The 27,794-nt window shown below is 47.1% G+C and overlaps 1 protein-coding gene across 2 annotated transcripts in view; it reads right to left on the minus strand.

The window, feature by feature from the left end:
* The window catches only part of COL20A1 (collagen type XX alpha 1 chain), a 491,294-nt gene that overhangs the window by 225,888 nt on the left and 237,612 nt on the right, over nucleotides 1-27,794 (minus strand). For both annotated transcript variants that reach the window (XM_086932816.1, XM_086932817.1), the window contains exons 16-18: nucleotides 27,230-27,362; nucleotides 21,227-21,366; nucleotides 18,426-18,558 (exon numbers count right to left, since the gene is read on the minus strand). In XM_086932816.1, coding sequence (XP_086788942.1) covers nucleotides 18,426-18,558; nucleotides 21,227-21,366; nucleotides 27,230-27,362 — 406 coding nt within the window. The remainder of the gene's footprint in view (nucleotides 1-18,425; nucleotides 18,559-21,226; nucleotides 21,367-27,229; nucleotides 27,363-27,794) is intronic.

The raw sequence follows: 27,794 nt of genomic DNA on the forward strand, positions 1-27,794 counted from the left end.
CTTGGCAGGGCCCAGCAACTGCGGGACAAAACACCGCCGTCGCCGGGGTCCTCCCGGGCCTCGGCAGACGCGACTGTGGGAGAACCCCCGGTCACGAGGTCCTTTATGGAAGAACTGTTTAGCTCCCTCAAAGAGGACTTCCAAACGCTGAAGCGGGAAGTGGCCAGTGAGGTCCGTGAAGTACGCGGGGAAGTGGAGGGCCTCGGTGAGCGGGTTGAGACGGTGGAGACGGCGGCCCAGCGCCGGGACGATGAGATTGTCCACCTACAACAAGACGTTCTCCGCCTCCGGGAGCAGTGTGTTGAGCTCCAGGCCCACTCCGAGGACCTTGAGAACAGGTCACGGAGAAATAACATCCGAGTACGTGGTGTGCCATCCGCGGACGAAGGGGCTGATTTGGTGGGCTATCTGCAAGACCTGTTCCGAGAGATCCTGGGGGAAGCTGCAGACTTCCCTATTCGCATTGATAGAGCACACAGGGTTGGTCGACAGCGCCAGTCATCGGCGCCCCCACCGGATATCTTGGCTTTCCTGCCCGACTTCCCGCTGAAGGAGCGCATCATGTCTGAGGCCCGTAGAAAACAGCCCCTGACTTTCCGGGAGCGGCCTGTCGCGCTCTATCAAGACCTGTCCGCCATCACTCTGCAGAAACGCAGGTCCTTCAGGATTGCCACCGACTTCTTGCGCGAACACGAGACGCCGTACTCCTGGGGACATCCCTTCCGCCTGATCTTCCGATGGAATGGAGTGCTGCATCAACTACGCTCCTTGCAGGACATCTGTGGGGTCCTGGGGCTTACGGCTGCAGAGTAGGAAGGAGCCACACCGTTGTGGAGGCGAACGGAGAGAAGGAGCCGGCGAAGGTCAGCGAGGAGACAATCGACGGCTAGCGCTGGGCGCCCTGATTCCCCTACTATCAGGGCAGACATGGCCGACGCTTTGAGGGCGGCAGCCAGGGACTTGGCCGACTCCAACGGCGTGGCAATGACGGCCTAAACTCACTCCGGGGGGAGATGTTCTTAGCTTCTTCGATGCCAGGTTTGGGGCTGGGGGGGGTCGGGAGGGAGCGGATGGAGGTGAGTGGCTGAACGTCCACTTTTCTATTTTTCTACGGACTTGCCCGTTTTGGGGCTTGACTGAGACAATGGGGTGTTTAAGTTGGCATTTGGCTAGTTGCCATGGGTGTGTTTCGGGGGGGTTTAGGGGTTGTTCTAGAGTTGGGGAAGTCCCGTCCGATGTTGTCCATGCCCACGCTTGGCCTACTCTGGCCTATCCCGCGCAGCCGCCCCGCGCGCCCCACCAGCTGGTTCCCTGCCTGCAACATAGCGTTCCTGTTCCCTGGGAGGCATGTCGTCCCTGAAGGTGGTGACCCTTAATGTTAAGGGACTGAATAATCCCGTGAAGTGCAGGGCGATTTTGTCTCTGCTCGAGGGGACGCAGGCTGACATCTGCCTTCTGCAGGAGACCCACTTAATGTCCCGAGATTGCCATAGGTTGCGCTCTGCGAAATTCCCCACCCAGTTTTTCTCCTCTGCCGCGACCAAAACCGCGGGGGTGGCCATTCTCATAGCGAGCTCCTTTAAGGGGGAGGTATTGTATAAGTATGCTGAGCAGAAGGGGAGGCTTCTTGCATATCGCCTGCGCTTAGGGGGCATAGCGTTCACGGTTGGCTCCGTTTATAGCCCAAATGACCACCAGGAACGCTTCTTGGACTCCGTGCTGGTGGACGTCACAGCCTCTCCCGACCGACATGTCATCTTAGGGGGGGACCTTAATATTGTCTTTGATTCTGTGATGGATAGGTCGGCGCAGCGCTCTCCGCAGACGGGAGAATTGTCCCAGGCTGTGAAGGCCCGGATTGCGGACATGGACTTACACGACCTTTGGCGCTCCATGCACCCCACAGATAGGGACTACTCTTATTTTTCGCACGCACACCGAACCTACTCTCGGTTGGACTATCTCCTGGTTAGTGGACCAATGCGCGCTGCCGCCACGGCGGCGGACATTGGGGTCCTGACCCTGTCTGACCATGCACCAGTCGCTGGCGCGTTCATGTGGCCGGCGTCCTCCCCCTCTCGGGGGGTGTGGCGCCTTAGAGACACCCTCTTACACAAAAAGTCGATAGTGAAACGCATTGAGGAGGTCATACAGGATTATCAGGCTCACAATAGCAACACCAACACTTCCCAAGCGACACAGTGGGCGGCATTGAAGGCAGTCCTCCGGGGGGAGTTCATCTCCATCTCCTCAGCCGAAAATAAAGAGCGGCAGCGGAAAAGGGATGAACTGACTGTTCAGGTTCGGGAGCTTGAGCAGGTCCACCGCCGCACAGGGGCTCCAAGGGTGTGGAGGCAGTTGAAGGCTGCAAGGAAGCTCCTGTCGGCACTGGATCTTGATAGAGCGGAATATGCCGCCTTGCGCTTGAGACATGCCTACTACACAGGGGGGGACAGATGTGGCAAGCTCCTGGCACATCGGCTCCGGGTCGCGCAACAGCGTAGCGTAGTGAAGGAACTTGTGGGTACGGACGGGGTGGTCGTTTCCGGGGACGCAGAGGTGGCGGAAACTTTCCGCAGCTTCTATGAGTCGCTGTACGCTGAGGAGCCCTCCTCGCCGCGAGACGCCGAAGACTATTTGGAGTCGGTGGCCCTTCCGGCGCTGGATCCCGCTCAGGCGGAATATCTGGAACGGGACATTCATGTTGAGGAGGTGATTTCCGCTATAGCTCGGCTGAAGCATGGCAAGGCCCCGGGCCCGGACGGATACACGTCACTGTTTTATAAGACTTTTTGCCCGGTTGTGGCCCCTGTCTTAGCTCGGCTGTTTAATTCCTTCTCCGACCCGGGAGCCATCCCAACGGATCTCCTGAATGCGACGGTCTCGGTGATTCCGAAACCTGGGAAGGACCGGGCCTTATGCGGTTCGTATAGACCCATTTCGCTCTTAAATGTCGACCTCAAGCTGTATACGGGGATTTTAGCGTCCAGGCTGGCCCTGCACCTCCCCGGTCTGGTGGAGGCGGACCAGGCTGGCTTTGTACCCGGCAGGCAGACGGTTGACAATACCAAGCGGGTGGCGCATGTTCTAGAGAAGGCCTCACGGATCCCGGGGGAGCGGATGCTGCTGTCAGTTGATGCGGAGAAGGCCTTCGATAGGGTTCATTGGCCGTATCTCGAGCTGATTCTCAGGACACTGGGAATCGGTGATAAATTCCGCACTATGGTATTCAACTGCTATAAACATCCTTCAGCGTCGGTGCGAGTCAATGGGTGTAGCTCCCGTGGCTTCGCCATCGAACGCGGCACGAGGCAGGGTTGCCCCCTCTCGCCGCTTCTGTTTGCCCTCTACATGGAGCCGTTTGCCCAAAGGATCCGCAACAATCCGGATGCTATTGGGGTCAAGATGGGCCAGTATGTCCACACAGTCAGCCTCTATGCGGACGATGTCCTGCTGACCCTGGACGACCCTAGGAGGTCATTACCCGCTTGCATCCAGGAGTTGGACGCCTTTGCACATGTGGCCGGCTTCAAAATGAACATGAGCAAGTCGGTGGCCCTAGATGTGTCTCTGGCTGCGGATACTAGGAGGGACCTTCAGCGCCTCTTCCCCATGCAATGGTCCTCATCCACGGTGCCATACTTAGGGATTCTCCTAGCACCCACATTACCGGAGATGGTGGCGGCCAATTACACTTCTCTCAGTAGGAAGATCAGGGAGGAGCTTGGCCGCTGGAGTAAAGGCCTGCTGTCCTGGCTGGGACGAATCGCGGCGGTTAAGATGACGGTGCTGCCCCAGATATTCTATCTTTTTAGTGCCCTGCCTCTCCAGCCCCCGGTGGGCTGGATTCGACAAACGCAGGCCGACATCTCCCGCTTTGTCTGGCAAGGCCGCAAACCGCGGATGAAGAGGGTCCTTTCCACGCTTGCCCCGGAAGCAGGGGGCCTTGGTATCCCGGACCCCCGTAAATACTTTCAGGCGGCGCAGCTACGATACCTAGTGGAAAGGAGCAGGTGGGAGTCCGACAAACACTGGCTTTTTCAAGATCAGGCGGTGGCGTGACGCACCTTGCAGGAGGTTCCGTTCTTGCGCCGCGCGCATCGCCCCCCTAACCTTTACGCTTCCTTTGTTACGCGGGTCCCCCTGAGGGTGTGGGATGCGGTCTGCGAGGTTCGGGGCCTTACCACCTTCCCTTCGCCGTTCACACTCATAGTGGGTAATCCAGACTTCTTACCGGGGATGGAGCCGGGGGCTTTTTCCCATTGGACGACCGCGGGCTGCAGAGTGCTCTTCTAGCTCTACGGACCGGAAGGCGTGATTCCTTTTCAGCAACTTCGGCAGGAATTCGGCCTGACGGAGCGGGATAGATTGCGCTATATGCAGGTTCGGCATTGGGCCCTCCAGCCCCAGGTGCGAGACTCCGCTGCTCGTCAAATTACACCATATGAGCGGTGGCTGGTGACCCGGACCTCCGATGCTAAATTGATTACTGATCTGTACAAGTATCTACAACACCCGCCGTTTGACTATTACAACCCAGGGAGGGAGCGATGGCACAGGGAATTGGGTAGGACACTCAGCCACAAGGAATGGGACAAGATTGCATACCGGGCACAGCACTCTGCGTATCATACTGGCCTTACGGAGACCTTCACTAAGGTGTCCACATACTGGTACTATACCCCGGAGAGATTGTATGAGATGCATAAACACACTGACAAGGGGTGCTGGCGGGGTTGCGGGCAGGTGGGTACCCTCTCACACATTCTCTGGGACTGCCCCGTGCTGACTGCCTATTGGAAGGAGGTTTTGGATGAGGTGGATAAGCACTTTGAAATCGAGCTGCCGCGCTTTCCGGCGTATGTCTTGCTGGGCCTTCCCAATGACCTAATGTACCCATTGAAGTCCTGCAGGGGTAGGCAGATCGCAATTGCGCTGGGGTCTGCGGTCCAGAATATCCTTATCCACTGGTGCACCGCCACTGTCCCCTCCATTACGGGCTGGTTGCATAGGCTCTGGCATGTGTTAGGGATGGAGAAACTGTCGCTCACGGTGGCGGGGGAGAGAGACCAATTTGAGGAGCTGGGGCAACCCTTCCTTGCGCTGCTGTCCACCGAATTTAGGGAGCTCACCTGCCCGAGGTACCTTAGACTTCTTAGGTTGACGCCACCGGTGACCCCGGCGGAATAGAATGAGTGGGGGACGGGTTCCTGGGGGGGGGGGGTAGCGTTTTTTGGGGCGGATGATACTGGTAATGGGCCATTGGACGGGGGAGTTGGGGGGAGTTTGGGAACTGTTTCTTTCTTCTTTGGGGGGGGGACTGGGAGGGGTTGGGTTGTGCTTTGATGGGCTGCTAATGGCTTTCACTGCTCAGATTTGGGGTGTTGGATATGCGCACAGGGGATGCACGGGTTGCATTTTACCTTTCCATTTATCATTGCTTCTCCTTTGGACTAACGAACTGTTCCTCGCCAACACTCCTGAGTTGCGCCTCTTTTCTTTTATTGTACTGTATGTAACCCTAACCTCCTATTCCCTTTCCCTGTGTTCTTTTGTCTTAATAAAAATGCTTTAAACCTAAAAGCTACCTCTTCTGGTAAAGATCAAATTCTCTCAGATTTAAAATTTTTTTTAAACTTCTCAAAATGCTGTTCGTATCTGGATTCCATGTTAAATGAACCTCTCTCTCTGGTAACCTGGGTTCCAGATATGTTTCCGACAAGCCAATATTTTCCATAATACATAGAGGATTCTGTAGGGCCTAATGCCATTGCTAATTCTTGGCTGGTGAGAACGCATTTTAATGTAGCCCTGACTCTTTGTAAAAACATTTGTGAATTAATTGTTATGCCTGCTTAAAGCTCTACTAGAGCCATTGTATTACTGCCCATTTACACACATTTTAAATGACCTGCCATCTTGCTATCCCATGTTGCACATTGCACATTTAACCCGACCGTTAAAGTAAGTGTAGGCTTGTTCTGAAATTGCCTTACTTGGCAAGAAACTGCTGATTTAGTGGTCAGACTCTTTACCATAGCTTATTAAATCTTTGCGCAAGGCCTCCTCACATTCTTCCCACAAGAAAAGCCTGGCACTTGCTCATTATCTCTCTGAAGCTTCTTTTTGATGATGAGTCTTGTCCTTCCTGTGTTACATTGAGAAAAACTATATAGAGGTGAGGCAGAAATGAATAGAATTTAGCATTAGGTGCTCCAACTGATCAGACAATGAAGTTCTGGTCCATTGAAACGACAAATTGCACTTAAAATATTTTGGTCCCTGCTTGCTATTTTTGCATTTAATACTCGTTAGAATTTCATGACCCCTCCCAAGTGTCTGTTTTTCTTCACACTGATTAGTCAGTAATCTCCCTCTGCAAATGTGGTATTGTAGCTTCATAATTTTTAGGATCACCTGGCTTCTGACCACCTTCCCTGTTATTATTAGTCTGGCTCCTAGACAGGTTGTGGTGCAACAGGTGGTGCTTAATGATTGCACCTTGATTCTCTCCAGGGCGTGCATCACAAGACACATGAAAAATCCTTGGGAAGCTTTGGAGAGCTGTGCACAAATAAAACTAAGATTTACTCCCCAATCACAGTTTCAGAGGGATAGTTTTCAAAACACAGAGCATGTAGACATCACTTTGCTGAAGAAGTATAAAGGAGAAACCTGTGAATTGCCTTAGTATTTGCTAGATGTTACCACCAACGACTGACTGAATATTTGAACACTTTTCTTTAAGCAAGATGTTGCTACCAGAACTTTTGGATACCTTGGACTTTAAAAACGTCCACTTGATGACAGTTGGACAGCCTGCAAACATTTCCCCAAAAAGAAGAATCCTCAGAGGGCTTACAATTGCTATTTTTCTGGTTCTGAGCCTGAAGGCGGGAAATCTAAAGCTATTGCAGGATGCCAGATGATTGCATGGTTCCCACCCTGTCTATAGCCTTCAGGCTTTCTCCTTTGAATATTTTTTCCCTGTAGAAAAGTTTCTAAGTCCCCATGTTATAAATTTCAAAGGGGTTAGCCACCATCTGGTGTCAGTCTATGGCACCTGGTGCCTTGGCTCTAATCAACCACACGGAGAATACTTTAACCTTTTTCACATTCTTTACTTCAACTTTTTTCACATTCTTATGCGTTGTCTAAATGATAGCAATGAATACTTTTTATTGTCTTATTCCTAATAAGCTTTAGCCTCAATTTTTGTCATTTTGTGATTTTTTTGTTCAATTGTTTTTCCCCATAACTAACTTGGAACTTATCTATTTCTTACCTGTATATTGTTGTTTGACTAGTTGCCTTTATCTAGTAGCATTTTCTCAGAGGAAGTCTTTTCTGCCTGCGCTAAGTTAGCATGAGTGAAAGAGTGAGCAGCCAATAAAAGAGATGACAGAGAGTGAGAAAGGCAACAAACATTAGTGAGTTATAGAATGAGTGTATAAGTGAGTTAAGCATAAACTAGTGAGTGAACGAGTGGTTGAGTGAATGATTGAGAAAATCAGTGAGTTATAAATGTGTCAGTGAGTTATAAGTGTATTAAATAGGATGAATGAGCTGGCGGCACTGCTTAGCCAATGAGCTGGTAAGCAAGGGACTGGAATTGTGAATAGCTAGGGAAGGCTTTCCAAGACTGACTATTCATGCTGGTGACCATCATGCACGGTATTTCACTGTAACCATGAAAAAAGACATATGTGCCCCATGACATGGCAGCTTTCCTGGTGTTGACGTTTTACCGAAAGTGGCCCCCCACACCCGACATGAGCACCTCCTCTAAGAATCCTCCACAAAAGAGATAGGAAATGTTAATTTGATGGGTTGAACGTCCAACTGAGGAGAGGTGTAGGGTCCACTCAAGCAGTTTTGCAGTCCATTTGTGAAAACTGTAATGAGCACCAGAATCCTTGCTGAATAAAAGATTGAGGAAGACGCTTGATGGTTGAATCCACTTTCACCTCATACACGACAATGAACCTGAGTCTAGTGGGAAACTCACGTTTTTTTTGTTGCCAAAAATGCCTTCCTTTAGCTGTCTCCTATCTAAGATTTCCAAGGCCTAAATTTAAGTCAATGGGGAAAATGCATTCCCCGTTTTCCTTCAAAATCTCCCACTTACCAGTTTCAAAATGTTGCATGTACACACTTGTACTTGCTCAACTTTTGGCCTTGGACATGGGGCGAGCAGGTATAAAAGAGCGCCTTGAGTCCGCAGCAAGGGAAATGCGATACTTTGCCAGCTGCCACGTGTTTGCCCAAGCTGGACAACAAAGCCCATAATGCTACTGGACTTGGAGGCTTGGATAGGGGGTATAAAACAGCACCTCCCAAACCCACAGTGCGGGAAGCATGCCGGGGCAATAACTGGCCAAGGATGGGTCTGCCTGCACCCAACTAAGAATGGACTGGGCCCTCTCCCTTAATGTGCGTTCTGGGTATGGGTAGGGACAAGCCCACTTCCACTCATGGTGATGTGAGGCACCCTCACAATCGTTTAAGCTTTATGGCTTTTCTCACTTCCGCTGCTAGGATTATCCCAGAAGAAATTAGAACAGTAGAGGTGGAGCTTGGGCCAGGACTGCACGACCAAAGTCCAGGTGGGCGCAATGTGGATAACGCGGTGGTTCCAGATAATTTCACAACTGTCCCTCCGATAACACTGTAGACAGTACCTGTTCAGTAGATTGCTGGTGGACAATACGAAAACTCTCTTGACTCTGGCTGTTGAGCACCAGAAGTGCTGCGATGATCTAGTTGTGTTACCGCCCGTTGGGATGAGAAGAGGCAACTTGTAAATAAGGTGCACGCAGCATCATCAAAAAGTGGTCCGGGGACTCCTGCGGTCTCGAATAAGTGTTAGGATTTAGTGTTAAATAACCTGACTGTGAAACTAGAATCTCTGGTGGCTAACTCTTTTTCGTCGTGTAATAAACGAGTCACTAGGGTTGAAAATGCCATTGCCAGACAGTCAGAGCATTTTAGCTGTATTGTTAATTCTCACAGGCATAAGATGACCATTGCCCCCACTGGCCTCCACTTATGGCCTTGTAGGAGAACACGCCTTCTCTTCAGTATTGGCCACTTGAAATCACTCGGACCAATGACATGAGTGGATCTTTCTGGACTGCGGCTGTGCATCAGCCCATGGGTTCCCGGTGCCCCTCAGGGCGTGTTAACCACGGTCCGTTTATGGCCCGGCTTTGCATTCCCTGGAGATTCGATCTTATTTTGCCTGACAGCCAGCTGTCGTCTTATGATGCCACTCAACCCCTCAACCATCGGGCCCATGCTGATGGTTCTCAAAGTGGCTAATAATGGAGGATCTGATTCAATTACTGCCCATAAAAAGAGCAGTTCTGTGGTTGCCCCTCCAGGTATTCTACCCTCCTACAGTCCCACCGGGTCCAAGACGGGCCACTTGCCCATCATTAACAACATTGCCGCTGGCCCTGAAAGCAGGGAGCCAGTTAGTACTGCAAAGTTATTGCCTGTACCTTCTTGTTTTAATTGGTCCCCTGCAGCTACTCCTTATGTTCTTGTTCTGGCCAAGGTTCATCCCTCCCTTGGAAGAAAATTCCACAGAACATTTCGCACAGCTTAGAAACAAGGTAGTCCATTGTTCTGACAGCACTTGGGGCGCAACACTCAGTTGTTTAGGCAAATTAATGTGGTTAGGAGAGTACCATGGGTTGGTTGTCATCCCAATAACCTAGAAGGCAACTGTATGATAGTAACCTTTAACAATGCTATCAAGGCTGGTCATTTGTTATCCAAACTGACACTCGTGCAGGGTTTTTTTCTGGCATTTTGGCCCTCCCTTTAGGCTCTATTTATAAACCTCACATATGTAGTGGCAGAGCATGGCGCACTGTGCACGTAATCTTTGCTGACAGTAGTAAACCCCAAGGTCCAGCAGATAAAGTGCCCATTTCCAACAGATTCACACCCTTAAGTGTCATGGCCAGTAATGACTGACTGACCTCCCAGAATCTGGGTTCAAGCCGCAATGTCATCACACCGAACCTAGTTCCTGATAATTATATTGAGTTAGAATGTAGCATGTCTGGCGGGTAAAATCGCTGTTGAAACTTTTAGTCACTTTTTTAAAGAACATTTGTTTTTAAGGATCCTGGGATGTTGTCTATAACTACTTTTTAGATGGTTATAGTCCTTTCCCAGTCCCCACCACTCCCTCCAAATTCTCATTTTTGACTGCTTTGAAGTTAGATTGCAAAGTCAAAATCATTAATACTGGCTGCAGCCCTATTAGTATTTACCAATTCACTTAGATTGCTAATTGATAACCTTTACAATGCTGCTATCAGCGCCGCTCAGCTCCTTTACAATCATTTAGAGGCCTCCTGGAGAGATTCCTAGTGTCTGATGGTGTGAGCCCTCCAGTTATCAGAGGAAGGCATTCGCCTGCTACTTTGTATCAGGTGTCGATTCCCAGAGCATAGCACACGTTTATTCAACGAATCGCACAATATTCATACGCTGCAGGGTGAATTGATGAATTCTTTTATTTATGATTTTAAACAATTTATCTTGCGGTCATGTCCACCAGGGACATCCCAACCGTTACCGGCAGAGGTTGGTCCACGGTGATCAACTTTATTTTTGTCTCACCTACCTTGATTCATTTACTTAAAGTGAGATATTTGAGATATCACCCGGGGTGACCACCACCCATTATCTATGTCCTATGTTTGGGAACCAAAAAGAACCCTTTCCTTTTTTTCTATAAGTTACATAGTGAAATCCCAAGCCCTAGGTCTTTGACTCAAATGGGCTAAGGTCTTGCCTGATGTTTTCCACCTTGAACTTAGAACTAACTGTTCTTTCAAACCTGTTTGGACTCCACCTCTCCTGGTGAATTAATTGTTAACTCTTTTATGTCTGTCCGCAAGAAAGGTAAGTCACCGTTGAATAGCACTCTGAAACCCCTTTGAGCCAATCCTTTTAGATGGTTCAATCATTTGTGTTCTAGGGCTCATCGTAAACTTATCGATGCCCTAATGGAGAAGCCAAGGGAGCGATTAAAGGTAGCTGTGCTTGTCGTGCTGCATATAAATACACTTTAAAAAAGGCAATTTTTTAAATAAATTGAGGCATGGGACCAACTCATTTGGTGTCAGTAGCACCAGTGACAGCTCCATGTTGGGTGATTATTAAGCGCCTATTATTTAAACAGCAAGCAGGACCCTCCTTATTTTCACTCAAACTTGTCTGCCTTGGTCGGGTATAGGGAACAGGCAGATCACTATAATTTAAACATGGCGTGCTTCAAGGTTTGCATCTTCGCGCATTTTCTGCCATTTTCTGTTCTCCAAATCTGCTTAGCACTAGCATAACAAACTTTTCAGTCGTCATTCAGATACGTACTACAGGAAAAAGACCACATACGTGGACTACCCTAAAATAATGCCCTTTTTAGCAATTAAACCCCCCCTATAATGATCAGCCTGGAAAAGGCTGTGGTATTCACCACACCCAATATATTCTGATGCCCTAGGGATCAGAATGTCTCATGTGCAATACATAGTACAAATTACAACTATTGCCCTATAAATGGGGCATAGCGTGGATTTTGGTGCTTACAATACCAAAAGCAACATGTCCCATTATTTACCAGCATTCTACTGGTAAATTTTAGCAGATATGACCTACTGAAATTTACTAGGGGTCAATGGAGGGAGTGCTGTGCTTATTACACTACTCGTAATTTCAAATGTTGATATTTCCTGCCCCAAAGAAATGTAAATTGTCCCCTCATGTGAAGGAAGAAAACTCCCTCTGCCTCAAGGACATTTATTTTATTTTATTTCCCATAAACTAATCCTGCTTGGGTGGATAGCGCAGGTCGCCATGACATGGTGACCCGACCCGGAATACATTTTTCCTAAAACAGATCCTTCCATGTTGAGGAAATCAATTCAGTGACCAGTTCCTGGCACTCAGGTCTGGGATTCACATTTTATTAATGCAGCCTAAGGAAGGGATTATGGAGGAAATTCAGCCTGCAGAGACTCCTTGTTTTTGGAGTTTCCTTCAGTATTTGGAAGATTTTCACTTACCACAGACTCTATCCAAGCCCTGAGAGAGTCATTTAATGTTTGCAAGTACATTTAAAGACACCCAACATGCTTGGAAATTTTCATCAAAACAGCTACCGCCAACTCTGTGGAATCACCGTTGGCAAAGCAATGCCCAGACTTTGCTGCCATGCCATAGAAAATGTCATAGACATGTAGAGAGTTATCTTACAGCACATGGAGGCTATTTCTTGGAACAGGCATTGAAAGTTAACACAGGAACTCTGACCCCTAAAAAAGACAGTACTGCCAACATTCAGGTGGAAGCAGCACTGCCAGATGAGGCTTTGCCAGAGGTGGGCACCCCAACTCTATTAAGCTGGAGTCTTGGCATTGCTAGAGCAGGACATCGGCCAATGTATCAACCCCAGGGTTCGAGTCGGGGGTACACGCAAGTACACGGCGTCCCTCCACTCTTTTCACAGGGTGGACGCCGTCCTCCCCTGCCAAGAAGCTGGACCCCACAGAAATATGCTAAACGTGCCCCGTGGTAGTTTTCAAACATCGGGACACGTTGAGCGCGTGACGTCATGAGGTCATTTGCATATTGTCAGTCTCCCCACTTCTTTTTATAGGACTTGTGCCCTGATCAACCCCATGTAGTTGGTTATTAATTGGGCATCAGCTAAGTACAGGCTGGTGTAAGTGCACCTCTGGATTACTCCCCGGAGGGAATACCCCACTGTTGTGGATGTTTACTATGCAAATGTTTTGTTGGATGGGTGATGGGATGGGTGGGGGGGGGGTTGCGGTCCTGGCAGGTTGGGGTTGTTCAGGTGGGAGGGGGTGGATGCACTGCTCCTGCAGTGAGATGGCTAACTGGGACAGTGGTTTGGTGTACTGACGTTTGCGGCTATGCTTTTGATATGCATGACTTTTTGGTTCAAAGGTTTGATTATCTCGGGACCGTATTGGGTCTTGCCTGTCTGGACGTGCCTCTGGGCGGTCCTGTGCCTTTTGCTCATTGCTGGTGTTGTCATGAGGGAGGAGGGGGGCATTGTAGGTGTTCTGCTGATGAGTACAGTGCCACTGTTTTTTGGATGCTATATATTGAGTTTGCATTGTTCTTGGTACTGACCATGCGGCTGTTACACATGAGTTGTTGGTTGGGGCTGGGGGGGGGGGGGGTTGTCGGGTTCAGGGGATGGAAGAAGACGGGGATGTATGTGGTGTGGATCTGGTGCGAGTGGGAGTCTGTACTGGTATTGTGTTCGGTCGCTCCTCACCGAGGAAGCGCTGTTGTCAAATCGATGTATATGTCACAGTGCTCATTGTACATGGGTGATGCCAGATAACACATTAGATAGGATATCGATATTGTCTTGGAATGTACGTGGACTTAATAATGCTAGGAAATGTAGGAATGTGCTACAGTATTTAGATAGACTCTCAATACAGATTGCTTTCTTGCAAGAAACACATTTGCGTCAGACAGCTGATCCCTCATTTGGTAGGCAGTGGGCCACAGTTAGAAAATTTTCATCATACTCCTCATATGCACGTGGAGCTGTTGTACTGGTTAAGAAAACTCTTTCTTTCCAGGAGTTGGGAGTGCGAGTGGATCCGGATGGGAGATATGTGCTACTGTGGGGGAGGCTTGGGTTGGATACTGTGCTCTTTGTGAACTGTTACGCGCCGAATGTTGATACACCTGCATTTTTTTTACACTCTGGGGTCATGTTATGGCTGTGGATGCCTCGCATATTGTGTGGGGTGGTGATTTTAATTTAGCGATGCGGGTGGTGGAGGATAGATCTGATGGCAGCCATCAATACAATGTTCAGGCTAGAGATGTGTTGCGGGGTATTGTGGAGGAGGCAGGGCTGGTGGATAGTTGGAGGTATGTTCACCCGGGCGGCAAGGAGGGTACACACTTCACAGCACATGCTCGTACTTGGGCGCGATTGGACTACATTTTTCTATCAAGGGGGCTTGTCCTGGGGTTACATGAGGTGGAACATCTCCCCAGGACATACTCGGATCACAGCCCGGTTAAGGTCACGCTATCGATACCAGGACTCCATAGACTGCGACCCCCATGGCGGCTGTTCCCTTCCGCCCTGTTAGACCCCATATTCAAGGCAGAGCTTGGAGAGGAAATTGAGGCGTTTTTCCCCAGGAATAAGGGATCAGTAGACAGTGTGGAAATGATATGGGAGGCGTTTAAGGTAACGATCCGGGGAGTTACAATATCCAAGAGTTGTGGGGTGCTTAAGACTATTGTTCGTACCATCTCAAGGTTGGAGGCTGATTTAAAGCATCTAGAAAATAGAATGTGGACCAGCTCCGACCCGGGACTTAGACATCAATTTAGGGACAAACTGTCAGAATATGAGGAAGAGGCAGCCAGGGAGGTGAAGCACAGAGGGAAATACTGGACTGCGAGGAAGTACTGTGAGGGTGAGAGACCGGGGAAGGTACTAGCTGCGCTCACGAGACACCAACGATTTAGTACGGATGTCTTGGAATTGGTCCTGCAGGACGGAACGCGAAGGAGATTCAGGAGGCATTTGTGCAGCATTACACACAGTTATACACTACGCAGCAGGTGGGAGAGGTTAGATACGGAGGATTCCTTGATGATCTTGCTTTATGCTGGCTGTCGGATGACCATAGGGCGTTTCACGGTCGGCCCATTGAGGTGGAGGAAATCAGAGATGCCATTATGTCCCTGAATAATGGAAAGGCGACAGGGCTGGATGGACTCCCTGCCGAGTTTTATAAATGCTATGTGGATATTATGGCTCCAGTACTCAGGGAGGTATTTGAGGAGTCCCTGGAGGTGGGGATACTGCCGGGGTCCATGAGGGAGGTGGCAATCACATCTTTACTTAAACCTGGAAAGGATCCCCTAGACGTGGATTCCTACCGGCCCCTGTCACTCCTTAACTGCGATGTCAAAATATTGGCGAAAGTTCTGGCAGCGCGACTCTTATTGCTTATGCCCACCATTGTACTGCCGGATCAGTCCGGTTTTGTACCGGGGCGCGCGACCTCGCATAACCTTCGAACTTTATTCTCCCTGATCCCGACGATCGCTCCGGACCTCCCTGTGGCCGCACTTTTTTCTGGACGCAACGAAAGCGTTTGATTCCGTGGAGTGGAATTACCTTATAGACGTTTTATGTAGAATGGGCTTTCCCAGGATATTTATCTTGTGGGTGAAACTGTTATATACTCAGCCTGTGGCGAGGGTGATTGTGAATGGGGTGCTATCCCCCCAACTTTCAATAACGAGAGGGACCAGACAGGGCTGCCCTCTTTCTCCCCTATTGTTTGCTATTGCTATAGAACCACTGGCCTGTAGAATTCGGCAATTGCATAAACACAGTGCGTTTAATTGTTTTCAGCGCCAAATAGGAATTTCACTGTATGCGGATGATGTCACGCTGTATGTGAGGGACCCGCAGGCGAATCTCAACGCGCTACTGCGAGAGCTCGTTGCCTTCGGAGGGTTATCGGGCATACATATTAATTGGCGAAAATCTAAATTGTTTCCGCTCACTGCAGCGGTTCGCCGATTTCCGCTGGACTACCCCCTGGAGTGGTGCGACACGGATCTTCGATATTTGGGCATTGTGATGTCCCTTGACAGGGAGGAAACGATTAGGCTCAATTATGGTGTTGCTATTACCAAATTGGCGGACAATGTCACCAGATGGATGTCCTTGCCCCTGTCTATGGCGGGTAGAGCGTCATTAGTGAAAATGGTGGTACTGCTCCGTTTTTTATACTTGTTTCAGAATATCCCCTATCACCCGGGCACGTATTTTTTTAAACGCCTCCGCTCGGAGCTGCTTCGACTGATCTGGGGAGGTAAACAACCGAGGTTGGCATGGGCTACTTTAATACTGCCCTACGATAAAGGGGGGTTTGACATTCCGGATTTTGAAATTTATAATATGAGCGCTCAAGCGCAATATGCCTATCACTGGATGCGTCCAACGCCATTTATGCCCCAGCTAGCTGCGGAGCAATGGATTGCGCATCCCCTCCCGTTGGAGGGTATGGTGTTGGGGAACGTCGGTGATGTGGATACAAAGCCTACCACGGTGACTTGCACGGTTGATGCCTGGTCACGTATTGCGAAGACATTGGGCATGGCATTCCTTTACTCGCCGGCGCTGCCTCTGGCTTATCATCCGGCGCTGTCCTTGCTACAGGAAATAGGGTTTCAGCGAATGTGTAAACGAAATAGGATACTCTTGTGGGGAGATCTGTTTCAGGAGGGTAGTTTCCGTACCCGTGAACAATTTTTTGGTGTGACGGCACCTTCTCCATTAGAAGTGTTTTATTATGTCAGACTTCGATAGGGCCTGCGTACAATGCTACCTGAGTTCCCAAAGGAGCCAGGGGGTGGCTCTACCGCTTCAGGCGATGTTAGTATCTGACGGACGTCATCTGGTCTCCAAATTGTACGGCACCATCAGTAAACAGCGGGTAACGCCGGCTAGTCGTGTGCGGGAAAATTGGAACTTTGAACTTGGGGCTGAACTTTCTGATGAGCAATGGGCCTACTGTTGTGGCGTGACTGCCAATATCTCTTCTAGCTGCCAACTAAAAATTATACATTATAAAATCATACAAAGGTTCTACTATACTTCGGCTAGGAAATTCAGATTCCACTTAGCAGAGGACGATAGATGTGTTTGATGTCGGGCGGAGGGAGCTGATTTCCTCCACTTGGCATGGGGATGTAGCGCCTTATATGAGTACTGGATGCAGGTTCACGACGCTCTGCAGGTTATGACTGAGAGGGCGGTGCCGTTTGATCCCATAGTGATGCTACTGGGGTACACGAAGGAGGTGCCAGCAACTTATCGCAGGTTTACAGATGTGGCTTTACTGCTGACGAAACGTCGAGTGGCCTGTCGTTGGGGACGAGGCAGGGCGCCGAAATTCAAAGAGTGGCTTGATGATGTAACATGTTGTCCGGACCAGTACAATGTATATGCTGAAATGATGCCTGTACGCTGTAGGCCTAAGGATTTCTGGAGCCCACTGCAGGTTTATTTGCTGACCAGGGCAGTGCAGGATACTGATTCGGAGAGTGAAAGTCGAGTTGGGGTGGGTTAGAGGTACACCGCTTAACGGACATCATGCCATACCCTTCGAGATACGTGCATTATTGCGGGCTATGCTGTCTTCTGCCCTACTGGAATGGTGACTGGATGGGCACTGTTGTCTTGATGCCGCAGATGTGGCGATTGCTTGCTGGGTGTCACGGCAATGGTGATGTGGATTCTTCGGAATTGCATGATACAGCCGACGGTGGAGCACTAACTACATTGATATTGTTTTTTAGCACTGAGAACTGCGAGATTAATGTCCACAGTACTATGAATCTTCACTGAACAATGTGGCTGTATTGTACACTGTCTGCTGCCAATCCTATGAACTACTGTCATTGTTTGTACCGTATCATGACCTAGACATGTGAAAATGATTGTTCAAATTTAATGCTGCAATGTACTCTTTTACTCGTGAGCCAGATCTGACTGTAAACCGCTGATATCACCTGTCTTTTCTTCCAATAAAGGTTTAATAAAAAAAAGATAAAGTACAGGCTGGTGCCCTGTCCGTCAAATTCTCTGCTTCATTCAGAAGTGTAGATACATTGTTTTTTTTTGCTGTTTTATATATGTTGATCCTAAACCAGAAGTGGGTAAGTAGGACTTCACTAACTCGCAGAAAAATCGCAGGGCATTATGAACGCTTCTTTTACATGTTCTAAATGCAGTTTCTTGGTCTGTGGAGTTTGGGTCTGGACAACACATCGGCCCATCATTCCACCACTTTTGCAAAAAGTGCTTCTGCCATGTTGGCAGAAATATTTTCTACAAAATTTCCAAGCAAGGAAGTCGCACTTACCACTGGGAGACCACAGCTGGCTGGCTAGGGCATTACCGCCATTGTCCCACTCTCTAGCAGCCAGCCTGATAAGCTGAGCTAGTGATGAGCTGCAGGCCTTACAGACTGTTTGGGTTGGTCCGGCTCAAGAAGACCTGGAACAGTTTGCTTTTTGATTGGAAATAATCATCATAAGTGCTGGATAATCAAATGACACAGTGGGTCTCAGTATATGTGGGCCAAACCCCAATCTCTGAGGGTGTACGAAGGAGGGGATGGACACCGGTCAACCAAGCCCATTCCAGGACGATACTTCAGCTTGGAGACATTTGTCTGAGCTAATATTCTACGTCTAGACAAGATCCCCCAATGGCAGTCAGTGGCCTTAGGATTCAAAATGAAGGAATAGCCAGTGGAAGGTAATCCAAAGCAATAAAGCATGTGGGCTGATAATAGTTGGCCGAGACTTACCTGTGCTGTAGCGGACTGACACTGCGTCACTCTGTGCCCCATCTTGGTAACGTGCAGAAATAGATATTTGGTACTGGGTGCCCATCCTCAGCCCAGGCAAAACAACACTGTCAAGACTTCCAGCAATGGAGACCTGTATTGTTGGAATAATAAGAATACGAATAAGGATAAGAATAAGGATAAGAATGATAAAGAGGATCAGGATAACAATAAGGATAACAATAAGAATAAGAAGGACAAGGATAAGAATAAGGAAAATAAGAAGGCAAGTTGAAGGAGGAGAAGAAGAGGAAAAAGAAGGAGGAGGAGGAGGAGGAGGAGGAGGAGGAGGAGGAGAAGAAGAAGAAGAAGAAGAAGAAGAAGAAGAAGAAGAAGAAGAAGAAGAAGAAGAAGAAGAAGAAGAAGAAGAAGAAGAAGAAGAAGAAGAAGAAGAAGAAGGAGAAGGAGAAGGAGAAGGAGAAGGAGAAGGAGAAGGAGAAGAAGAAGAAGAAGAAGAAGAAGAAGAAGGAGAAGGAGAAGGAGAAGGAGAAGGAGAAGGAGAAGGAGAAGGAGAAGGAGGAGAAGAAGAACAAGAAGAAGAAGAAGAACAAGAAGAAGAACAAGAAGAAGAACAAGAAGAAGAAGAAGAAGAAGAAGAAGGCAGCCTATGCAGGCAAGAGTGGTGGGGCAGGGTGGGGGGGTTCGACAGACGCTAACGAGGGAAAATTAAATAAATAATTCATGTTCCCTCGTCATCGTCTATTGAAATCTCCCGCCACCCGCCCTCACCAGTCTTACCTGCACAGGGTGCGGCTGGGGGGACTGGGGCAGGAGGAGGAGGAGGAATTACCATTCTAAGCCAGATATAGCCACAGAGAGCCATTAGGGCAAAGACAATTTGAGTGGGGTACACACATCTGCCTACGCATACAAATATGTTTCTTTTTTTGCACTTCTACTCCAATGCAGTATGTCCGCAGATGACAAGAACATAGAACCCTCCAAACCTGTTGCTCACTTATTAAGTGGTGGTAATCAGTTTTTGAACCAAAGTAGTCCATTTTGTATGGAGGTCTGCTGTCCCTTCCAGGCCGCCACCTAATGATTTTACCGATGGTTGAAGAGACACACAGTGAAATCCTCTCTCATGAAAACTACTGAGGGCATCCCATGTGTGAACCCTTGCATGCAGCCGTTTGCCCCTCTCCCTGATTAGGAGCACATCAAGTGCAGCTCAAACGACTGGTCTTGTTGCATCCCTCCACAATGACAATTTAGCGAAGTAGTGGGAACGAAGTCAGTGCCCAAGACGCAGCACTTTTACCTCTTATAATTATGTGAAATAGGTATGTAGTGATGTTAGTGAAATGATGCAGTTGTAGTGTAAGCTTGATCTTTTTCACTTCCGCACAGTTCAAGTGAACTTGAAGTGTACCTGTGAATGCAGAAAGTCATGGTTTTCTCCCTAATGATTGCACGGGCCAAATGCAAGAAGTCAATTTAACAGAAACTATATATATATATATATATATATATATATATATATATATATATATATATATATATATATATATATATGTATATATATATATATATATATATATATATATATATATTGAACGAGCAAGGCTCCAAGCGCTTCAGGAGGGCTGCCCACAGTGTATCCAACCATCCAGTCTTTCTTTGCCCCATCAGCTACACAGCTTTCCTCCAGAGTGATAACAAGGAAGTCCGACGCGTTTCGGGGCAGACACGCCCCTTCCTCATGGACTGCTGCAATAAGCACACTCCACCCACCATGATGATTTAAATGCATTTTATTTAAATCGGGCCGCCCTGAGTGGGCGTTGCTCTTCACATTGAGCTACACAGCATGCTGGTAGCTGTAGTTCGTATGGCGAGTGTAGTAGTGTTCCTTCAGTAGGCTGTGCATTATTGTTTTTATAAGTCATCTTGATTCATTACCCTTTGTTTTCAAGGTCGGAGGTGGGTTGTGAGGCTGATGTTCATTAAAATCGATGCGCTGTGCTGAATGAGCAAGGAAAGGTTTCCTCGCTCCAGTCCCCGACTTCAGAGGCTTGAGCATCTGACGAGGTGGAGCCCCTCCCACGGTCATGGCAGACCGGAGAAAAATTGAACGAGCAAACCTGACATTAGTACTTGCTTACAGGATTGTAATTCACAATATTTTCAGTAAAAAATTTCACCAGACATATATATCGGGCCCGATTCAAAGAACTAACTTAAGACAAAATCCTAAACTTACTACTTTTGGTATTCACAGAAGTTAGGGTTTTGTCTTAAGACAGATTTAAGACAGACTTAAGACAAAATCCTAATTTAAGTCTGTTTTAAGTTTGTCTTAAAACAAACTTAAGACAAAATCCTAACTTCTGTGAATACCAAAAGTAGTAAGTATGGGATTTTGTCTTAAGTTAGTTCTGTGAATCAGGCCCCATCGTGCCCTAGATATTGTATGTTAAGGTTTTGTGTGAGTCCATCAAAATCAGTGAATATAAACAATTTTCCAAACTGCAGGTACACAATTATATTGGACAGAGGAATTCTATTTGTCTTACCTTCAAACAAACTTCCCTTGGCTCAGAAACATCAGCTGGGTTGAAACATGTCGATGTTCTATTTACACATGTTCCACTGTATTTAACTTGATTTGATAAAAGTTATCAGATGGTGTCGTTCTGGGCACTGTACCATAGGCAAGACAAATCAATGCATGTTGCATGCAGAGCTCGAATAGGCTCCTGGCAAATAGATTGGCAGGAGCAAAACCTGTGATTGGGCAATGCTTACATGTTCCTTACCTCACTGAGCGCGCCTTCACTCAGTGGGATCCACTTAATGTGATAGGACGTGGCATCATCCGCTGCAGGTTGCCAAGTGGCTCTGGCACTGTCCTTGGAAAGCTGGCTGACCTTCACGTTGAGGGGAGGCGGCACCTTCACTGAAATAGCACAGAATGGCACAAGTGATCTTATGTTAAGCACAGTATTCACTGATCCATGTTTAGAGACCCAGGCCCTCCGTTGAAGTATTTTGGATGGTTAAAGTAATACACAATCCTGTTTTTTTGTTACACAATTAATAATCATGATCTTACCAGCCACGGCCCGTGCAGGTAAGAGCGGTGGGGCCGGGTGAGGGGGGATTTCGACAGACAGCAACAAGTGGAAATTAAAAAAAAAAAGGTTTTGTGTCGTCTATCGGAATTACCCCGCCACCCCAGCCAGACCCACCACTCTTACCTGCAAAGGCTGCGGCTGGATCTTACCAAAAACGTAGGGTTAATTGGGGATTAAAATGCTCAATCAATGCTTCTTTTTTTGTTTTTCGGCATTTGAAGTTCATATATACACAACATATTTTACTATTTCTAAATTATATTTACCCATCCAATTATTTACTTTGTCTAACTTTTCCCATGATTCTATCTAGCCATAGTTAGATTTCCTAACATACAAACTCCACTACTCTCCTTTTCTCTTCTTTACACATTGTCTTGTATTTCATTTCTCCTATTTCCTCCCCTTTCCTTTATTATATGCAAGTTTTTTCTTCTTCATATTATACTAAATATGTTAAATACGTAGACTTTTATGGGTCTACTATAATGTATTATACTTTTATGAATGTATATACCTTTAATCTCTCAATAAAGAATTACGACACAAAAAAAAAAATCAATGCCAGATTTCTTCTGGTGAAAATGATCAGAAATTTCCCTCACATAGAAGTGGTCTTAGTAGCAGGCGCGGCCAGTTCAGGTAAGAGCGGTGAGGCGGGGCAGCGGTAGGCAGGGAAAAGTCGACATACGACAGGATAGGGGAAATAAAATAAATAAAACCACTTACCTTGGGATGTGGCAAGCGCAAGTGGTTTTATTTATTTATTTTATTTTCCCTATCCCGTCGTATGTCAACTTCCCCCGCTGCCTCGCCCCTGCCTCGTCCCAAAGCTCTTACCATCAGCTGCGCCTACGTAGTGCCTTTCTAACTGAGGTTAGCAAGACAGCAAATTCACAGGGCGAGCCGAGCCGGAGTCAAGCTGCAAGGCTGACTTGCCTTCAAGAGCCAAAACACGAGCCGAGCCGTGAAAAGAGTGGGCATGTAAATGAACACTGCGATCAGTGAACCAAGAGATGTCAGTTTGTCATGTGCACTGTATCTTTGTTCAATATTTTAATTGTCTATTGAGCAACAGAATTGCCACTAAACCATACGCAAGTGAGTTTTTTTAGACAGTGTGCATCTTAAAGTGAATTCCTACAAGGTTGTTGCGGTTTTGACACACAGTTAAAGCTTCGCACAGTAAAGTAAAGTGATTTGCATAGATTAATGTATTTTGGTCCAGATGAGAAGCTGGAATCTGACCCGAGGTTTCCAGGTTACATATTGTGCAAACCAGTCTCTAGGTCAATAAATAGCTCCTTCTCTCTCATTTTTACCAGCAAACATTAACATCTCCTGCTCAATTATTTCAAGCCTTATTTATTACAGGATGTTAAATAAATATATATGTTATTTTAATCTGAAACAATATATGTATGGAATATCAAAATGTCTTTCTTAAGAAACGTTAAGTGTAAGGGAAGGTAGGAAGCTGTGTTTGCGGTCTCTACAGACAGCTCCACTTGTCTGTCGGGGAGACACCATTTTATTCCATACTACACAAAGCCAGTGCTTACTCAGCAATGGAAACTTTCGTGTCTAACAGCCTGATTCATCATACTCCCGTTTTGCGAGGCCCTAATAGCGATTCATAGCGAATCGCTATTAAGGACTCGCAAAACGGGATTCATGTAGAAATTGCATGAAGAAATGCGATTCCTACATATTCCTTATTTGCGATTAGCAAATTGCTAATCGCAAATAAGGAATAACTCGCCATTCATTCCTATGGGCCAAGAGGCCCATAGGAATGAATGGGGAGTATTCCTTATTTGCGATTAGCAATTTGCTAATCGCAAATAAGATAGCGATTGGAAGGGTACCAGGGGTGTCCAAAGGACACCCTGTAGCACCCCTCAAATGAAATTTTACACAGGTGTTGCACACACACATGTCCAAAGGACATGTGTGTGTGTAACATGCAACTCAGAAAAATGCATTTAAATGCATTTTTCTGAGTTTTCGCAATTTACCACAAGGTCTGACCTCGCGGTAAATTGCGGCAAGAAATTGCGAATTCGCAAAATGAAATTGGATGTTGAATTGCATTTAAGGAATCTCAAATAGAGATTCCTTAAATGTAATTCCTCGCAAAATTGCGAGATCGCAATTAGCGATTTTTACATTTGGGATGCTGAATCCCAAATGCAAAAACCGCTCTCGCAAAGGGCCAGATTCTCAGAATCTGGCCCTTTGCGAGCGCTATTTTCTTTGATGAATCGGGCGGCTTAAGTTGCCTTGTTCCTATTTGTTGCTTCCCTCCCTTTCTGTGTTTAACCCGCCCACAGGAACTTTTGGTTTCCCTGTCAGTGGATTCCTCATGTATCCTGCTATGAAAGCAACATTGTAAAAAGAGCAACGTTTAAACATTAGTTTCCTGTCTTTCATTGCCATCTAGTGGCCACTAGACAAACTACAGCTGAAATGTGGCAAATACAACAACGATGATCTTGACAGAGACTGAAAACTACAACAAGGATCTTCAAAGACATTGAAAACTTCTTTAACCCCTCCCATGCTGGTGACGGAACCGTTCCGTCACGCCCCTCGGGTGGGCTGTGCTGGTGACGAATGGTCCCGTCAAGGCCCGCTCGCCGCGCCTACGCGGCGCTGATTTCGCGCCTGCGCGTTCTATTGAGCGGGCAGGGCCGTAACGGAATTGTTCCGTCACAAGCACAGCTCACCCGAGTGGCGTGACGGAGCGGTTCCGTCACCAGCGTGGGAGCGTCGCGCGGGCCCCGCCCCTTAGCACTGCGGCGGAATAGCCGCCGCAGCGAAAGGGTTAAATAAGCTCTGGCAATGCCAATCTGTCTTGCTTGTGGTAAGCGAGACCTATTGACATTGCCTATGCTGGTTTATGGTGATAATCACTACCTTACTCTAACTTAAAAAAGAGTAAAGAACAAAAGAGTGAGCACCTAAATAACAGCAATTCTGGGGATTCGCAAAACACAGAGGGCCTCGTTTATGAGTTTTTGGTGCAGGGCAGTGCCGCAAGGAATAATGCAGCGCTGCCCTGCATCAAAAGAAAAGGGCAGGAATGTGCCATATCTATGAGATACAGCGCATTCCTATCCTTTTCCCCTGTCTTGGTACACAATGGGCTGCCATGTGCCAATGCAGGCACCCTTGCACCATTGTGCAAGGGTGTCTGCACCAAAACAATCACAAGAGGTGTTTTCCTCTTTCTATGTGTGGTGCAGAATGCAGCACACATAAAAAAAGAGGAGAAATAAGGATATTTCACCTACTTGAGCCTCTCTAACGCTAGGAGATGTTAGAATCTGACACATTACCAGGCTTACAATTCCTTGTAAATCTGAAAATGCTTCAGATTCCATGGGTGTTGCGTGGGAACACCCACAGCAACACCCATGGAATGCCCCTTTCCATGGAACCCCCATTTCACGCAGTGTTCTGAATGAAAGGGGCACATACTTACAAGGCGATGAAAAACCACGCAAAGTGGTTTTGAGTGGCCTTCTAAATATGCTGTGGCTCATTGAATTACCAGAGCACCAATAATAGTGCTACTTCGGCGACGCAAAAGTGCTGCTAGAGACCTCGTAAATGATGCCCAGAGGATTCTGACATACTTCAGCGTTTGGTCTTCAATTACAAATGTTCTGTGAGACACCATAATTGCATCTCAGCTTGACTGCTTATAAATATAGCAGGAAAGCACCTTTTTAGGTCCTTCCTAGAGACAGCTTTAGTTGTTTAGCCACTTTAATATATTTAAAAAACCAAAACATAATTTATATACCTCTATGCATACATAGAGAAACTTTGGGTTAGCCCTGCTCAACCATAGGTCCTTACAACTGTAATTCACCTTTTGCTTCCACCTCGAAAACAGTATGGAGCAATGGGTCAGCCCACCTCAGCCATTGCTCTCTTGCACTGTGAGTGACAACACTTTTCCAGACTAAGGGCCCGAATCCGATGCAGTTAGGAAGGCCTCCTAACAGCATTTGCTCTGCCCAAATCGGATCAGGAATGTGTTTTTCCGACCGACTCGGAAAGGTTTCCAACCGACCAAGTACGATGCGATTTAGGTGTTAAGAATATCCCAATCCGAATCAGACGTCCTTCGGAATGACCGAGCCGTATGGAGCATAATCGTATGTCTTCACGGGCCACGTTTCCGAGTACTATGCTGGATTCAGACAGCCTTTCCGAATTGTGTTGTCCGACTCGAATCGGCAGTTGTAATCAGACTTTGGAGGCCCATAGTGGGCTCCCCTACACCTGGAGCCTTCCCAATCGGGCCCGTGGGGGTACCTATAAGTCCCCCCTTACCAGCAATACACAGTGTGGCAGGCACCAGTGGATGCCAGCCACAGGGTCCCCGATTTTCCCCAGCCACGCTTTCTTAAATGGGAGCCTATGCATTCAGTGGGAACATAGGTTCCCATTGAAGTCAATGGTAGTCCGACCAAATAGTATCTAGAAGCATCTAAATGCATTGTACCCGGTTGGTTGGACTCCCCCGATCCAAGTCAGTCGGAAACCATTCCCAAACCCATTCTGTCGGGAAGATTTCCAAACTGCATCAAAATCAGGCCCTAAGTGTCCCCAATATTCTTAAAATAATGTGCACTTCAGTGCAGAGGTACTTGAATTCTTTATTGGGTAAACTTGAGCACCAGTGGGTTAAACTTTAGTTCTGTGGATGTATCTTGTGGGCTTACATTTGACTTTACCATTTTTTTTCTTTTTTATCGCTTTTTTTCTTTTTTTATTCTTCCTTGTGTGTTTTTGAACTATGTGCCTAGGTTTCATTAAGCAAAGAGCAATCATATTTTCCTTTGATGTTAATTAAAAAGGTTTCTATACCTCGTCTAAGCACACATTCCTGCTATGAGGCACCCTTACTGTTCTGTGGAAATTATATATGATGGCCAATATTTAAATGTTATTTACATCTTTATTGTAGACATTTGGCTGTCCTGTTTATAAAGCAGCAAGTTTTGTTCTTTTCTACTCCCTTTAATTTTTCTGGCATTTGTTTGCAACAAAAAGAAATGACAACTTTACTAATGTTTGTTAGATGTCACTCAGCTATCCCATGTCTAGTGTTTTTTGTCTTCTAAAACGACATTAGGGATGATAAAGGGTAGTACCTGGCATGTATGGCGCAGCCTTTTTTGAGGTCTCCAATCCCCATTGAACAAGGGCCAAGCAAGAGCTAGACATGAGTCTTGCTCTGATTGCCATATCTGACTTTTAATGAGAAATATAATTTTTCTATAAATAAAAAATGTGTTAAATGTGCAGAAACTAATTTTCAGTACATTTAGAATGTGTCTTTAAGTAGGAGCATCGGTTTGCAGAGTGTCTTTTAAAGGATGTGGTTTTCTCAAAATAGGAAGGGATAGATGGGTTGGAGGAGACCCTGGCTTTTTCATATAGATCAATTGATGATTGAAAAACATAAATGTGCCCCTAGCACCGAGAAGCCTCATGAGATAAAATTATCACATGATGTTATTTTTCCAGAAGACAATTGCGTTACAGTGTCTGCCATCTAAATGCAGCAGGGCAGTTTTTATTTTCAGTGCACTAAATTTACCACCCTCACCACCCCTATTTGACAACATGTAGGTCCTTTGACCTTGCATTTGCCACGCCCCTTACATGTGGTGAAGTTCCCAGTCACTTGCAGCGAATTGTGAACACCGCTGTAAACCGAGACCACAGACACGAGGTAGTCAGTGAGCGAAGAGAGAGAAGACAGCACGACAGAGGAGGCGGGGCCAGGAACTTCCACCTGCAACAAAGAATAGAGGCATGTGTCAATGGTCCAGAAATACCCTCACCTGCATTTAAGGAGGCCTGTCACTCATTTCTAGCATAACCCCACTCCCCTGTGCCTCGGTTTCTCTCTGTCTGTGGAGGTATCCATTCACTTGGGGTATCTCAGCTCCACTCTAGATCTGTCTCTTACTCTTTTTAGGGGTGTCTCCAGGGGTCCTGACACTCCTTCCCAAAGCAGTGAATCAATTACCTCCTTATGTGCAGCGTCTGGTGTCTTTATTGGTGTTTCTTTGCCCTGGACAATGCCCAGCAAGAGGAGGTTTTTTTTGGTAAGCTTATTAGTCACTAGGCAACACATCCTAATGAATCAGTATGAGTGATTCTGGTACAAAGAAGGAACAAATGCCATACTCTTTCATGAAGGTAATGTGCAGACACAACTACA

The sequence above is a fragment of the Lissotriton vulgaris genome, chromosome 7, assembly GCF_964263255.1.
Source record: "Lissotriton vulgaris chromosome 7, aLisVul1.2, whole genome shotgun sequence".
Lineage (NCBI taxonomy): Eukaryota > Metazoa > Chordata > Amphibia > Caudata > Salamandridae > Lissotriton > Lissotriton vulgaris.